This window comes from Curcuma longa, chromosome 3, assembly GCF_044706935.1.
Source record: "Curcuma longa cultivar G26 ecotype Majalengka, Jawa Barat chromosome 3, ITB_CL_G26_1.1, whole genome shotgun sequence".
NCBI classification, from domain to species: domain Eukaryota; kingdom Viridiplantae; phylum Streptophyta; class Magnoliopsida; order Zingiberales; family Zingiberaceae; genus Curcuma; species Curcuma longa.
Genome location: NC_133863.1, coordinates 17113836 through 17128631, shown reverse-complemented (window position 1 = coordinate 17128631; position 14796 = coordinate 17113836). Strand labels below are relative to the sequence as shown.

General features: G+C 38.8%; 1 protein-coding gene across 1 annotated transcript; it reads left to right on the top strand.

Annotated features, from left to right (window-relative positions):
- Positions 1-1637: 1637 nt before the first annotated feature.
- LOC141825423 (mannose-specific lectin-like) lies at positions 1638-2367 on the top strand. The gene has a single exon (XM_074712806.1). The coding sequence runs from the start codon at positions 1670-1672 to the stop codon at positions 2201-2203; it is 534 nt and encodes a 177-aa protein (XP_074568907.1). The 5' UTR covers positions 1638-1669; the 3' UTR covers positions 2204-2367.
- Positions 2368-14796: the final 12429 nt, after the last annotated feature.

The following is a 14796-nucleotide window of genomic DNA, read 5'->3' as shown; positions in this document are numbered from 1 at the left end:
TTAGATCGATTCGAGTGGATTTTATTGACATTATATATATATCTAATCGAACGTACATAATGATGGATCTCTTTAATTAATTTAATTTTCTCCCTTCCTTGTAAGCTTTAATTAGAAAAAATATTTTATCTTGTGGTCGGTGAGAAACTTTCGGGGAACGCAATCAAAGGATGCTGGACATTTGGAACCGGGCTCGATTTACCCTAGTGGTTGGTGGGAAACTTCCGTGGGACCGGGCCGGTCACCCTCAGTCTATGAGACTGACTGGGATTTATCATTTTTTTTTAATTAGAAAAAATAATAATAAATTTCAGTTAATCTCATTGACTATCTCTGGAAGTAATAGTCCCATGAAATTTTTTATCGATCATCAAAATAAATCGGAATAAAAGAAGGAAATGGACGGTGGCACAATTTGCATATGTGTGTTTTTTTATTCGAACTTATCGAGTAATGTAGGTGGTAGGTAGCTAGGTAGTCACTTGTCAGGACCTTTATAATCATACACGTTTAACTTAAGTGGCATGCATCATGGTAGTGGTGAAAATTTTTAAAAATAAAAAATAAAAAAAATAAAAAAAAATTTTTAAAATCATTCTGCATTAGTAGTCTTCTCAAAAAAATGTTTTAAAAATTTTTAAATAGAAAAAATTTCATTTTTAATTTATATAAATTAAAATAGAAAAAAAATTATTAAATAATTACAATTTTATTTTATAAATTATCAACTTTTGTTGGACCAACAACTATTGGATATGTTGATTACATAGTATGTCGAGTAGTCCTTTTGTCAGGCCAAGGCGGTTGTCTAATAATTCGATCATTTGAAAACTTGACCGCTTAAGGACTCGACCATTTGAGGATTTAGGTGCTTAAGGACTTAGGCAACAGTCTTCGATAGAGCCCTAGAAAAAATGGAAAAGAGAGATTAGAAGGGGGTCGAGGCAAGCCTTAGCAAGATCCTTCCGTTGCTTTAGTTAGATGTGATAGAAAAATTTTAGGACAAAATAGTAAAAAAGTGAAAATAATAATATGTGATACCTCTGACATAATGCTACATTACCTTATATAGAGATTAAAAAGGTGATTGAGATTCTCAAGAGTCGTACTCTAGCTTTCCCCCTAGTCTTTCGTAAAGGATGCGGCCTTTTGTAATTAACGAGTGCTACAGTAATCATCATGAATCGTCGAGATGCATCTAAGATCAAGATGTGAGTCGGATTAACTTCGGCCAGATTCAACCAAAGTTGACTTGAGCTTAGCAAAGCTAGTCTGACTTAACTTGGATTCACTAGGAGTCAGACTGACATGAATTTTCATTTACCGAGCTATAACAGGTCACGTGGACTGTGCCACATGATCTAGTACATTTAAAAAACATGTACTTTGGCTGGTCTTGAATTCATGACTGTACATATCACAATCATAAATTTTAAAGGAATACTTAAATTTAAAATAAGTTTAGAATTAATACTTAAATTTTAATAAATAAATTAAAGGAAAACAATTCTGATCATACCAATGATTGAATCAAGACCATGCATGTACAGTGAATGTGCCTAGCTCCTCCGATCCTCATCTATAAATAGATGGGTCTTGTATGATACTGATCATCAAGCAATCACTTGAGTGATATATCGATCATATCCGATCCGTAGCTAGCTCAACCATGAGTACTGCCCTCGTCATGCTCTCCGCTGCAGCTGTCGTCCTCCTCGGCCTCCTCCTCCTGCCTTTCTCTATGGCCCACAACGTTCTCTATACCAATGAAAAGTTGGAGGCCGGGCAATCCCTCACCCAAGGGGACTATACCTTCACAATGCACTTCGGGTGCAACCTGGTGTTGTACGACAATGGCCGAGCCCTGTGGTCTACCAACACTAATGGCCGAGGCAACAACTGCTTCCTCCAAATGCAGACCGATGGTAATCTCGTCATCTACAACGACAACAACAATGCTGTTTGGGCGAGCAACACCTGGGGTGCGCGGGGCAACTCCGTCCTCGTCCTGCAGCGTGACCGCAACGTCGTCATCTACGGCCCTGGTAGATGGTCCACCGGCACCAACACTGTCAATTCCAAAGACATCGTGATTAATGCCGAAAGCTCCCTGAACGATACTACTACCTTCACTCCAGAGGTGGTCGTACCGGCGGCCGATGAACCCACGAACAGGAAGATCGCCATGGTGACCAATAATTAATTGGCTTCACTTTTAAATACTATGAATAAAAAATCGAGATGCAAGGTGTGGTAGCCTCCCTCGTTTTTATGTTGTATGTGCTGTTAAGTAGGTGGTCGTAGGTGTGAGTCGACCGATCGCCTTAATTATCATGTTTTCTGAATACTAGTATATTTTAAGAACTAGCAATGAGTCACTACTTGCTCTGCTCCTTTTTTTTTTTATTTAATTATTTTAAAAGTTGAATTGAGTTCAAAAAAGGAAAACAAATTTAATTAAAGAAATCTAATAGCACATATAAATTGAAAATTAAATTAAAATAAAATTAATACAAGAGGAAAATATATTATCTATTTAATAATTATAATTTTAGTTAATATTTCAATTATGTTCTTTTTGTCAAATATTTAAATAATTTTTATAAGTAAAATATATTATCTTCTTTTTGATCCTTATCAGTCCTATAATTCTCTAATGGTCTTCTTTAAGTTCTCCTTCCGAATCAGGACATCCCCTAACTTGTACAAAACTTCCGTCTTCCCTTTCGTCCCTATTTCTAGCTCTCGGTCATCAACTTCAATCCTCACTTACAGCAAGGTCACTAGATGTTGGGTCATTTAATTTCTCACTTTTCCGAGCATCTCGGAGGTGTTGTAGTAGGGATAGGGCTTGCTCTTGTTCTAAGAGAGTCACGCGGGAAGAAGCAACTGCTAGCTCAGTTTGAAGGCGACAAATCTATTTCTCCAGTTTAGATAGGCTGGGTTGCTCATCTGAAAGGGGATTTTCGTTCGCCTCAATTCAAATGTTCCAGTTCTCAAAGGTAAATTAACCCCTACACATGATAAAGTAGAGTGAGAGCACTAGAGACGAAGATCTAAGAAAGGAGATGGAGAAAGAACCTGTGTCATTCCCTATAGCTCGACCAAGATGGATCAACTAAGATAGCTCGATCGTAGAATCTCGACCAAGGTAGCTTGGCCTCTGCATCTCGGCCTCAGCAGCTCAGCCAAGACAGCTCGACCTCGATAGCTTGGCATCTCAGCCTTGATAGCTAGGCCAAGACATCTTAGCCTTGAGAGCTCGACCTCGACAGCACAGGCAAGCCAATTTGATATTAGTCGTTGACCTCATCTCTGACTAAGCCTAAGTCACTGACTTTGTCTACACTCTAGGCCATCCAGCATCGACCTCACCAGATTCAAGTCTACATGGCCACTTCATTCATGGAACCGTTTCCTTCAGAAAATGAGGAGAATAGAAGCATGTATTTGGGAACATGCCTTAAATGGAGGCACACATTTCGGAGAATGGGTATGTTGATAGTCCTTTGAAAGACTGCCCACCTCCATGGGCACAAGTATGAACGAGCACACAAAACCTTAATTTTTCCTAAGCCATTATTCTCCTTCTCGCAAAATTTTAACTTAGGCATTAAAGTAGTTTGTCGAGATCCATCCTCGGTGTTATTCTAATCCTCTTTTGAAGTACTTTTCAGGTATTTCCATCCTGCTCAACAGCAATCTTCGAGGAACGCATACACGTTAATGTGTTCACTAACTGATGGCTTAACCATCCATGATATTTAACTAGAATAAATTAACATCGTCTAGGAGAAAACTGAGCAAAGGCGTTACAATAGTTAACACTGAAAAAACTACCGACAAATCCATCCCAATCAGAGAGAAAATCCACAGCGAAAAGCCTTCGCCGTCAGCAAATCCTAATCTCGCCTCCAACTACCATCCTCCTATCCACGCTATGCTACACACATACAAGCATGAGCACAACTACCGACACTCCAGAGACCATGTGTCAGTGGTGGCATGGCATTCTCCCCCTTGTCATCGATGCCCACACTCTCCACCGTCGCCTCATCCCTTTCGTTAGCTATCTTCACACCATTCGCTCTATTATTAGGATTGAAGGAGAGGATAGCAGCAGCGATCAATGGCCCTCCAAATCATTTTCCATCAGACGTCTTTTCCTCCTCCTCTTTGTCGTAACACAACCTCCACCGACTCCTTAACCATGCGATTTCATGGGAAAGCTAGGCAGTCAGAAGATTGAAGCAAACCAAGATCTCTTCTACATCTCCTTCGCCTTTGTAGTAGTGGAAATTCTTCCCCTATTGGCCTTCCACCCGACCCATGATCGACTCCATTAGCCTCCTTCAAAGCAATATCTGGTGTTTCTTGGCCAGCTCTCCTTCCTCCTCATTCACATCCTCCGCCTTGTGGAGTTGCCTTATTCGCCATCGATGACCCAGGACCTGTATGTCGCGTCCCCGTCCCCAACGTCTCCTTCATCTGGATGCTCAAAGCCCTAATGGTGGTCGTCGTCTACTCCATCAACTTCCTCCTCAACAAGGAATCCTACAAGAGCTCCTCCATGCTCAACATGCTCTCCATCTCCTTCGACATTGCCATCGTCATTAATGATAGAGAGTTGTATTAGACAAGAAATCTTTATTATTAATTTTATTTAACAAATTCATCCTGATTATTCACAATATTATATTATTAACAATTCAAGATTACAATTTACTAATAAATTAAATATACAAGTATTCGACTATACAAAATTAATTAATGAATATTAATTATATATAATTCACAAATCAATACATATCATACATCCTAATTATAATTCATACAAATAACAATCAAATTTACAATCTCATTCCCAATTAACACAATTACAATTAAATCCAAACATTTGACATAATTACATTTAAGTCTAACATTTTCACAATTTATTTAACTAACCATTAACAACTAAATCTAAGTTATCCAACCACCCAATTCACTTAAACCAAATCCACATTCACTTACTATAATTACTAACTAACTAACAAAATTCATTCCAAAGTAGTAACTTTCCGGTCCTTAGGGTTACACTTCAACTCCAAGCTCACATTCCACCACAATTCAATTCCATTTCTAATAGCTTCAAAACAAGCAACAAACATATTCAATTATCAAACAACCTCAACCATCACAACATCAATTCATTCTCAAACCACTTAGAATATGAACCGGTTCAATTACCAACAATATTCAAACCAAAACACAAATGATGTTCAATTCAACAACATTCTAAACAAAAATAACATGTTCAATTACCACAACATTGACCAAACAATATGTTCAATTCAATAACATCCTAAACACAAACAACATGTTCAGTTACCACAATGTCAACCAAACAACATGTTCCATTCAACAGCATCCTAAACACAAACAACATGTTCAACTACCACAATGTCAACCAGACAAACATGTTGTTGTATACCATTCAAAACAAAACACAATGGATCAGTAACATGGGGGTTTTTTGACAAACAATCAGAAACAAGAAAAATAGGACAATTTGTCTTCATTGCAATTTTAGAACTAGGATTACGATAATTTATTTAACTAACCATTTACAACTAAATCAAAGTTATCCAACCACCCAATTCAGTAACTTTCCAGTCCTTAGGGTTACACTTCAACTCCAAGCTCACATTCCACCACAATTCAATTCCATTTCTAATAGCTTCAAAACAAGCAACAAACATATTCAATTATCAAACAACCTCAACCATCACAACATCAATTCATTTTCAAACCACTTAGAATATGAACCGGTTCAATTACCAACAATATTCAAACCAAAACACAAATGATGTTCAATTCAACAACATTCTAAACAAAAATAACATGTTCAATTACCACAACATTGACCAAACAATATGTTCAATTCAATAACATCCTAAACACAAACAACATGTTCAGTTACCACAATGTCAACCAAACAACATGTTCCATTCAACAACATCCTAAACACAAACAACATGTTCAATTACCACAATGTCAACCAGACAAACATGTTGTTGTATACCATTCAAAACAAAACACAATGGATCAGTAACATGGGGGGTTTTTGACAAACAATCAGAAACAAGAAAAATAGAACAATTTGTCTTCATTGCAATTTTAGAACTAGGGTTACGATCTTCCCGGTTTGAACCCAGAACAGAGAACCGGCAACCCTTCAGTTGATTGCACAACAACGGGAATGGAGAACCTTCACCGGAGTTGTCCAACTCCGGTGAGTTCCGATCGGAGAAGACAAGGGCCGAACGCCGATCTTCTGCCCTAATCCCCTACTGCGACCATGGAAAAAAGATCAGAACAAGAAAATCGAAAATCTTTACTTCGCGCTCTCCAGTGGCTGAAGGGTGGTCGGAGCTGAACAGGGCATCGCTCGCGTTCGCAAACCATGTTGGCAAGGTCAGCCGACGCAGAGCTCCGGTGGATGCAATAAAGGAGGAGAGCTTACCGGAGCTGGACTACTTCGGCAGAGTCCCTATTTGGCGAGATACAATCGGCTACCACTCGCCGGAGCTGGACCACTCTCGGCGGGTGACATGCGGCCGAAGGGGGTAAAGAAGCTTTTCGCCAGAGCTAGACCATTTTGGCGAGATCTCTTGCAGATGCGTCGGCATTCGTCAACCTTCGGAGGTCGCCGTCAGGATGTTGATAGGGAAGCCAAGGGACATTGACAATGAGAAAATCACGAGGAAGAAGGAAGAAGGAAGAAGGAAGAAGGAAGAATGAATTGCAATTCGAGAAAACCTAGCGCTGGCTGAGCCCCCGTGCAAATGAACCAAATTCAAGCTTTTAGACCATCAGTGAACCAGACCGGATTTGAACCAAATCTCTGAATCAGTTTGATTCTTTTCAAATTGGGCTCCCTCTTGGACTTTTTGAATTAGTTTTCTTGACTTGATTTCAAATCTTTATAATTGAGCTTCTCCTATGCAATTTAGTTTGATTTCAATTTTAGGTCAATCCGGGTCACGATTGAACCGAACCTGATGTTTTTTCCTCAAATTATTATCCTCATCTTTTTCCTACAAAATCAAATATAATAAATTATTGACCATAAATTACCTCAAATCAATATGAATTAAGATGAATACCTCAAATAAATTCAAGTTAATGAAATAAACTAGAAACCTAATTTAGGATATAGAAAAGGATCAAAATACAGTGATATAATCCTAAATTAGTATGTCCTAAATCCAATTACCACTACCCTTTATAAGATGATATAATTTCAATTATTTGATGAATAGAAGGATCTATTGCCTAAAGGAACGTGGAGAGAGTCTAGTTGGGACTTTTTATTATCAGAAAATTCTTTAGTGCATGGTTTGCTAGTAGCAATTTAGGATTTCTTGAAAAAATTAGAGGTTATATGTCCGAATGTTGTTGAATATATTTCATTTGATCAATAGTCGTCACATAGTAAAGTTGGATCGTTTGCTTTCTAAATATGGGATTGTTGTAAGAAAGGCTAGAAAATCAAATAGTAGCAACATCTTGATTTATGAGTTTGAGGCGGATGACATGTGTGCTCAATAAAAATGCACCATATAGACTTATGGGAACACAATTAGAGTGCATGGAGGCCTCATTTTTTACCTACGTTATATGTGATTGTTAATATGGATCTAATGTATCCAAAATATAAATTTAAAGTTCTCTTCAATAGTAATCTCTTGGTCTCTAATGGGCCTATTGCTCTCCCTGATAATCAAGACTTCTCTTTTACCTCTTTCTATAATGATTTCATATTATTTATTTGCCAATATTAGGACTCATGTGCTTAGTCTTTTGGATCACTTTTGTTAATTTTCAGGCGTTATGTATCTCTCAGAATCTTGATTCCCAGATCAAGCACAAAAGCCCTTGGTCCTCAACCCAAGACATTTATCTAATAGGCTCTCCCAACTCATACATAATCATGGCTTGAAAACAAAAGACTTGCCCCCGCGGGCTTGCTCACATGGTTAGCGCAGGGCAGTTGCTTACATTGAGGCTTAGTCTTCCCCTGCGCTAGCCAAGATGAGAAAAAGACCAAAATGGTCGTCCGTGATTTACTCCCTCTAGACACTTGTGGAGCCGGGACTAGGGGGCCGCTAAGGTGGCGGATCCACCTTTGCTTACATTGAAAACAAAAGACTTTGGTCTCAAACCAAGACATCTATCAGATAGCCTCTCTCGACTAAGACATAGTCGCGGATCGAGCACAAAAGTCTTTGGTCGCAAACTAAGGCATCTATTAGCAGTCTTTCCCAACTCAGATATAGTCGCGGATCAAGTACAAAAGCCCTTGGTCTCAAACCAAGGCATCTATTAGATAGCCTCTCTCGACCTCCAGTATGTGTTGAGTCGGACGGTGAATACGCCAATAGATGTCTACATGGAGATCCCCGAAAGTTTAGTTTAATAGCAGTCCCCTAACTGTTGTACAAGAGGTGGCCGCGTGGAAGGCCACGTGGCACTGTAATGATGAAGATATGGTTCTCCTAACTACCGTACAAAAGGTGGCCAAAGTAGCACCCATAATGATGAATAGAAGTCTTTCCAGGATATCAGTGGATTGATAATTCATTTTCATTCGATAGTTATCACCATTAGTAGAATAGATATCATAATTAATCGACTGATGAAAGTTTTTGGTTATTTTAATGACCGAATTCACATACTTTATTTTAACACAAGAAATCATGCTGCATTAACATACTTTATTTTAACACAGGAAATCATGCTGCATTAACATACTTTATTTTATGCATGCGTTAACTCTTTCTATCAAAATATTTTTTCTTAACTTGAAACTCAGGTTGCCATAATTAAAAAGAGGGAGATTGTTGGTGCAGAAAGCACCAGATGATCGAATCTTAATTTTGATAATGGCAAGAGGTTCAAGTTAAGTGTGTGATAATTACTAATGAGCTGATCTAAGTGTGTAGGGAGCACATGAAAGTCCTAGTTGAGGCTAGGCACAGGCAAATCCTAGTGGAAACTAGGAAATGGAAGTCCTGCCTGGAGGCTAGGTAGTGAAAGTCCTGGTCTGTAGGACTAGGCAGAAGTCTTGGCGGATCAAGTGCATCATGTGAAAATTCAGGCAGGTCAGGTGGACCAAATGGTTGGCAGTGGAAGTCCAAGCAAGTCAGGTAGACCAGATGTCTGGCAGTGGAAGTCTAGGCAGGTCAGGTGGACCAGATGTCTAACAGAAAATTTTGAGGGTCGAGGATCGAGGCTAAGCAGAAAGTCCAACAAGTTTGGAAGACTTGGTTGGCAGACAGGTAAATTCTCCCGAGTGGAGTGGGTCAGAGCGAGCTCTCAGTGTGGGAACAGTAGGCATTGGTCTAACCCAGAATTTCAATGGAAATTCAAAGTTAAGACCAAAAATAGTTGCAAAACTGTTTAAATCTTTTCCAATTACTTTTGTTTTGTGCTAACTTATAATGCAAGAAGGGGGATGGGAACTTTTGTTCCAGACACCCTTATCTAGATCCAGGCGATCGGACTCCAAGCGCCTGGATAGGTTCCAAACGCCCGAACGTCAGCGGATCAGCCAGCGAAGCAATGAGGTGGCAAAGTCCCAGTGGTCGGGACACCTCAGCTTCCAAGCGCCCAGAAGGGTTCCAAGCACCTGGATCTAGATAAGCATCGCGGAGTCAAAGGTTCATCTGGAACTTCCACGTCAGTATAGAGGCGCCTGAAAATGGATACAGGCGCCTAGATATGCCGAGTCAGTAGCGTCGATTGTGGATCGGTGGACTGTTGGGTTGCAAGGGTGCAAACATAGTCCCACATCTAAAGCACATGGAAAAGATCATGGGTTTAAAAGGATGGAAAGTATCTCCATTGGAATGAGGCCTTTTGGAGAGCCCAAGAGCAAAACCATGAGGGCTTAGGCCCAAAGTGGACAATATCATGCTATTGTGGAGATACATACATTCTTTTGGACCCTACAAGTGGTATCAGAGCGAGACTGCTCTTCATCGGACTAACCGCCGGATGAGCCATGATCCAGATCTAACCATGTGCTTTGAACCTTAAAAACAAAGGAAGTGGGTGCTCCCGTGTCTGAATCAAGAGGACCAGACACCAGGTGAAAGTCCTAGTAGGTCGGGTGGACCGAGGGGCAAAAATTCCTAGTTGCGGCTAGGTGAAAGTCCTAGTAGGTCGGGTGGACCGAGGGGCAAAAAGTCCTAGTTGCGGCTAGGTGAAAAAGTCCTGGTGGGTCGAGGATTCAGGGGGGCCTGTGGTCCTTTGTTTGAGGGGGGGATTGTTGGGTTGCAAGGGTGCAAACATAGTCCCCACATCTAAAGCACATGGAAAAGATCATGGGTTTAAAAGGATGGAAGTATCTCCATTGGAATGAGGCCTTTTGGGGAGAGCCCAAGAGCAAAACCATGAGGGCTTAGGCCCAAAGTGGACAATATCATGCTATTGTGGAGATACATACATCAAACATAGTCCCACATCTAAAGCACATGGAAAAGATCATGGGTTTAAAAGGATGGAAAGTATCTCCATTGGAATGAGGCCTTTTGGGGAGAGCCCAAGAGCAAAACCATGAGGGCTTAGGCCCAAAGTGGACAATATCATGCTATTGTGGAGATACATACATTCTTTTGGACCCTACATGGACAACGTGGAGGCGCTTGAAAAGATTTTTAAGCGCCCGAAAGCTCCATAAAAGAGCTCGAAGGAGACCCCTCAAACATTAATCTTCAAACAATCGACGACCATTTGCACTTGAAGCATCATCCAAGAACGTCATCGTAACACCGAAGTGCTGCACAAGTCGATATCTTTTTTCTTCGGTAAACTTGCAATTATGTACTTAAATTTTAAAGGACAATATCTTTATTACCATTCCTATATTTTGTAAACTGCTCTCTCTCTCTCGTAACAGGAGATCGATTGCCGAACGTAAACGATCAACAGATCGTGGGCCTTGGAGTAGCAACATGTGACTATGAACCAAGTAAAACACATGTGTGTTTTTTGTTGTGTCTTTATTTTTCCGCTGCATTTACAACTCTGATTGCAAGAATTCACGAGCAATCTTATGATTTCAAAAATGCTACTGATAGCACTATTCACCACATCCCCCTTTAGCGCTCTCAACGATCCTACACCAAAGGCCTAGAAATAACATTGGAATTTTTTTATCAACGTTTGTTTTCAATGCAACATATGTTTTTGGGTCTCTATATTTTAGATCTCGTAAAAACTTAGGAAGGTCACCATAATCCTTTTCGAAATCACCTTCACTTTTGTTAGAGCTTTTTGGCGTGCATTGTATGCCTTTTGATATGATATGTCTACTATAAATCATGCTCTCATATCTTGTTGAATCGTTCTAGGTTTATATTCATCTGTAGATATAAAATGACTTTCAAACTGAGAAACTATGCATGCAGGATGATCGAGCATTCCTAAGCCATGACCAGACTGGTGTTCATCTAAATATTTTATAGCAATCAACTTTATTTTTCCCCTTGCAATTATTGCCTCTGTGTAGTTTTCTCCATCATAAATTACTTTAACTCTAGTTTTCCTCGAGTTCTTTATTTTGTAAATAAATCGCCTCTTCGTAGCATACTTAGAGCATCCCCAACGGATGCGTTAATGGGGGTGTTATAACACCCCTTGGTATTAAACACCAATGTGGAGGGGTGTTATAACACCCCTCCACTTGAATGCGCGTTTGAAGTGACAGTGGGGTGGGCCAACCCCTTGGCTAACCCACCCCACATGCAATTTTTTTATTTTTTTAATTATATTTATTAATCGGTTAGTTTTAACGGTTATCAACGGTTAGTTTTAATTTTTATTAAAAAATTATAAATTTTAAAATTAAAAATTAAATAAAATGGTTACTATTTTTTAATGACTAGTTCAAACTTGTCTCTATAAATATCTATCAATGTGTACATATATTTTCATTCCAACTCACTATACTCTCCAATTCTATTCTCTAAATATTCTCCCCATCTATTTTTTTAAGTCCCTACAATCTTATTTTCTATTCGAAATGGATGAAAATAATAGGGTTTTTTTTATAAATTTCTTGAATTCTACAAACAACCCGCAAGAATATATTCATCTTCCCAAAATCCACAAATTCCACCAATTATCAATACCCATATCCATTTCCAAATATGTCATTTCCTCTACAAAATCTTCAAAATTTTTAAGGTTTTGGAAATTCTATGAATCATCCGAATTATGCCCCTCGAAGTCCATATCAACCGTTTCTAGTCAAATATTGGTAAAATATTTTTAAAATATATTTATTTAATATATATTATTTTAAGATGATTGAGTGGACGGTACGACCCATAAATAATGAGTGTTGATATTAAAAAAAATGTGGGTGAAAGAGATATGTTGTTATAATGAGTATGTGGCATGGACCCCATGCTTTTTAATGAGGTGGAGGGTGTTATAACGAGGATGAGTTGTGGATGCCCTTAGCAAGTGTATCTTTAAAATATTTTTGGGTTGGGAATAACTACACAAGAATCAATAGTTTTTTAAGTTACTGCTATTGCCATCAAGTGGAGTGAAGAATATGAAAGTTAAAGAAAATACATTACATCGCTATTTTAATTGACTGCAGATTACATTATGAAACGTAAAAAAAAAATTCATTACACTATTATTTTAAATAATTTTTTTAACGGATTACAAATTAAATTTTACATTACTTACTAACAAAAAATTCATCACTCCTATTTGGTATGAGGATGTAGATCGAAAAGTTACAATTGACCACGATGGAGGAAAGTATTATCTTGACTTCGTCAAAATTTGAATTCTTATTTTTTTTTTCATTGTAACCAATTCAGTTATGTTCCCGGATAACAAAATCAATTTGATTGTATCCTACTTATTACTTCAATAAAATATGACCAACGGTTTATTGTTTTGTCTTGTTTTGTTTTTCAGCATAAATCTCGTCACCTAACACGAAGACTAAGTAGCAACACACGGTCCGCCACCTCCTCGCAGCCTCTGCATGTGCTTCAACGCTCTTCTCTCTCTGTCTCTTGCCTGTATAAAGCAGGGCCAAGGAAGTCACTCTTGTACAGTCGGAGTCGCAGGCCACCATACACACCGGCAGCGGCAGCACCACCAATGACGTTTCAAACGATGCACTCCTTTTCCCATCTCACACTAGAAAAAAAGTAGATTCACGGAGCACACGCAGACCCGAGTAAACATAATTTTTACTTAGACTACTGATATTAATTCAATTTAATTAAACTTTTACTCACTTTATATTGAGTTGGAGGGAGTCATTGAGCTGACATAGCAAAGCAACGTTTGAATTACAATGGAGCAGACAAATGATCGTGTGTAAGTAGTCAATTGATTGACGGATTACAATCACAACAACCACCCTATGAAAAAGTAGTTTTCTGAAGATTTTGAGCTATTGTAGGCCGATTCTTGGAGGGCGCAAGTATTGTTGCATTCCAGACCTTTAGGAAGCAATTCAAAGCAACTACAAAGTGAGCAAAGCATAGATTTATTATTGTAAAATTATTTCAGTTACATTACATCTATTTTTTTTATAGTATCTTTGGATTCTTGCTTGTGTTGCTTGTAAGAATAGGTTGTTGTTAGAGGTTTCTCCATCTCTAAAAGGTGATTGGTAAGAGGAAGAATAGTAATGTTACCGCTAGGACTATTGGTCGTGGAGTAGGAACCGAGCATTCCAAACCATATAAAATCAAGGTGTTGTGTGTTTGTGTTTATTTTTTTTTATTTTCCGCTACACATTAATCCTTCGTTAATGAGCACACAATCAACGAACGAGAAACATGAATTGCTATTCAACCCTCCCCTCTAGCGACGTCAACGATCCCAACAAAAACTTTCCAGTGAACAATTGATCCCAATAGTTGACTGCCCAATCGACTCAACTATAAATAGAACCATTCTATTCACTAGCTCTTTGGACCTAGTCGATTGAAATCCAACACTAGTTGATTGCTCCAAACTACAAACCCAAGTCAACTTTAGAGTTTTGGTTTGTAGACAATTGACTATTACACTTCAATAAACTACAACACTAATCTATGGATGTTCAACATCAGTCGATTGGTCATCTTTATACCCCCAATCCTATGTTGAGGTTTACCCTCATCTCCCATCGATATAGATCACTCAGCTCTCACAACTCACTTGAAACTTACCCTTCTAGCATGAACTTGCCTTAAAGCCATATTCCTTCATGCCTAACATCCTTCACATGCACCCAAGCTCACATCTCTTCTCCATGCCATCCTTCATGCCTTTTCCTTTGAAGTCTATTTTCTTCTGTCATCATCCTCACTGTCTCAATGCTTCTTATCATGTAGTCCCTCGGTATACATCATGCAATCTTCTTCGATCTCATAGAGCTCGAGCATTGAGTTGCCAACTTGGTTGCACTCGAGGTCAATTCTTTAGAGTTGCTCGAACACCACCTTTGTGTTTCTCATTTTACGATCTCTTAGATATTGCATGCCATCCTTCTCTAATCTCTTTGGACCTTCAAGCTACTAAATGTGTCATCTTGGCCATGCCAAGCAATGAGCTCTACAAACTTCAGGTGTATTTGTATAGTCCCTATACATTTAGACATACACATCAAATATAATAGGCATAGTCTAACTCAAACCCTTTTTTCAAATATCAAAATCGAAGGTCACACCGGACTACTTGAGGCATGATTGCATCAACACCTCTGAGGTTGGGAAGAGATGAGAG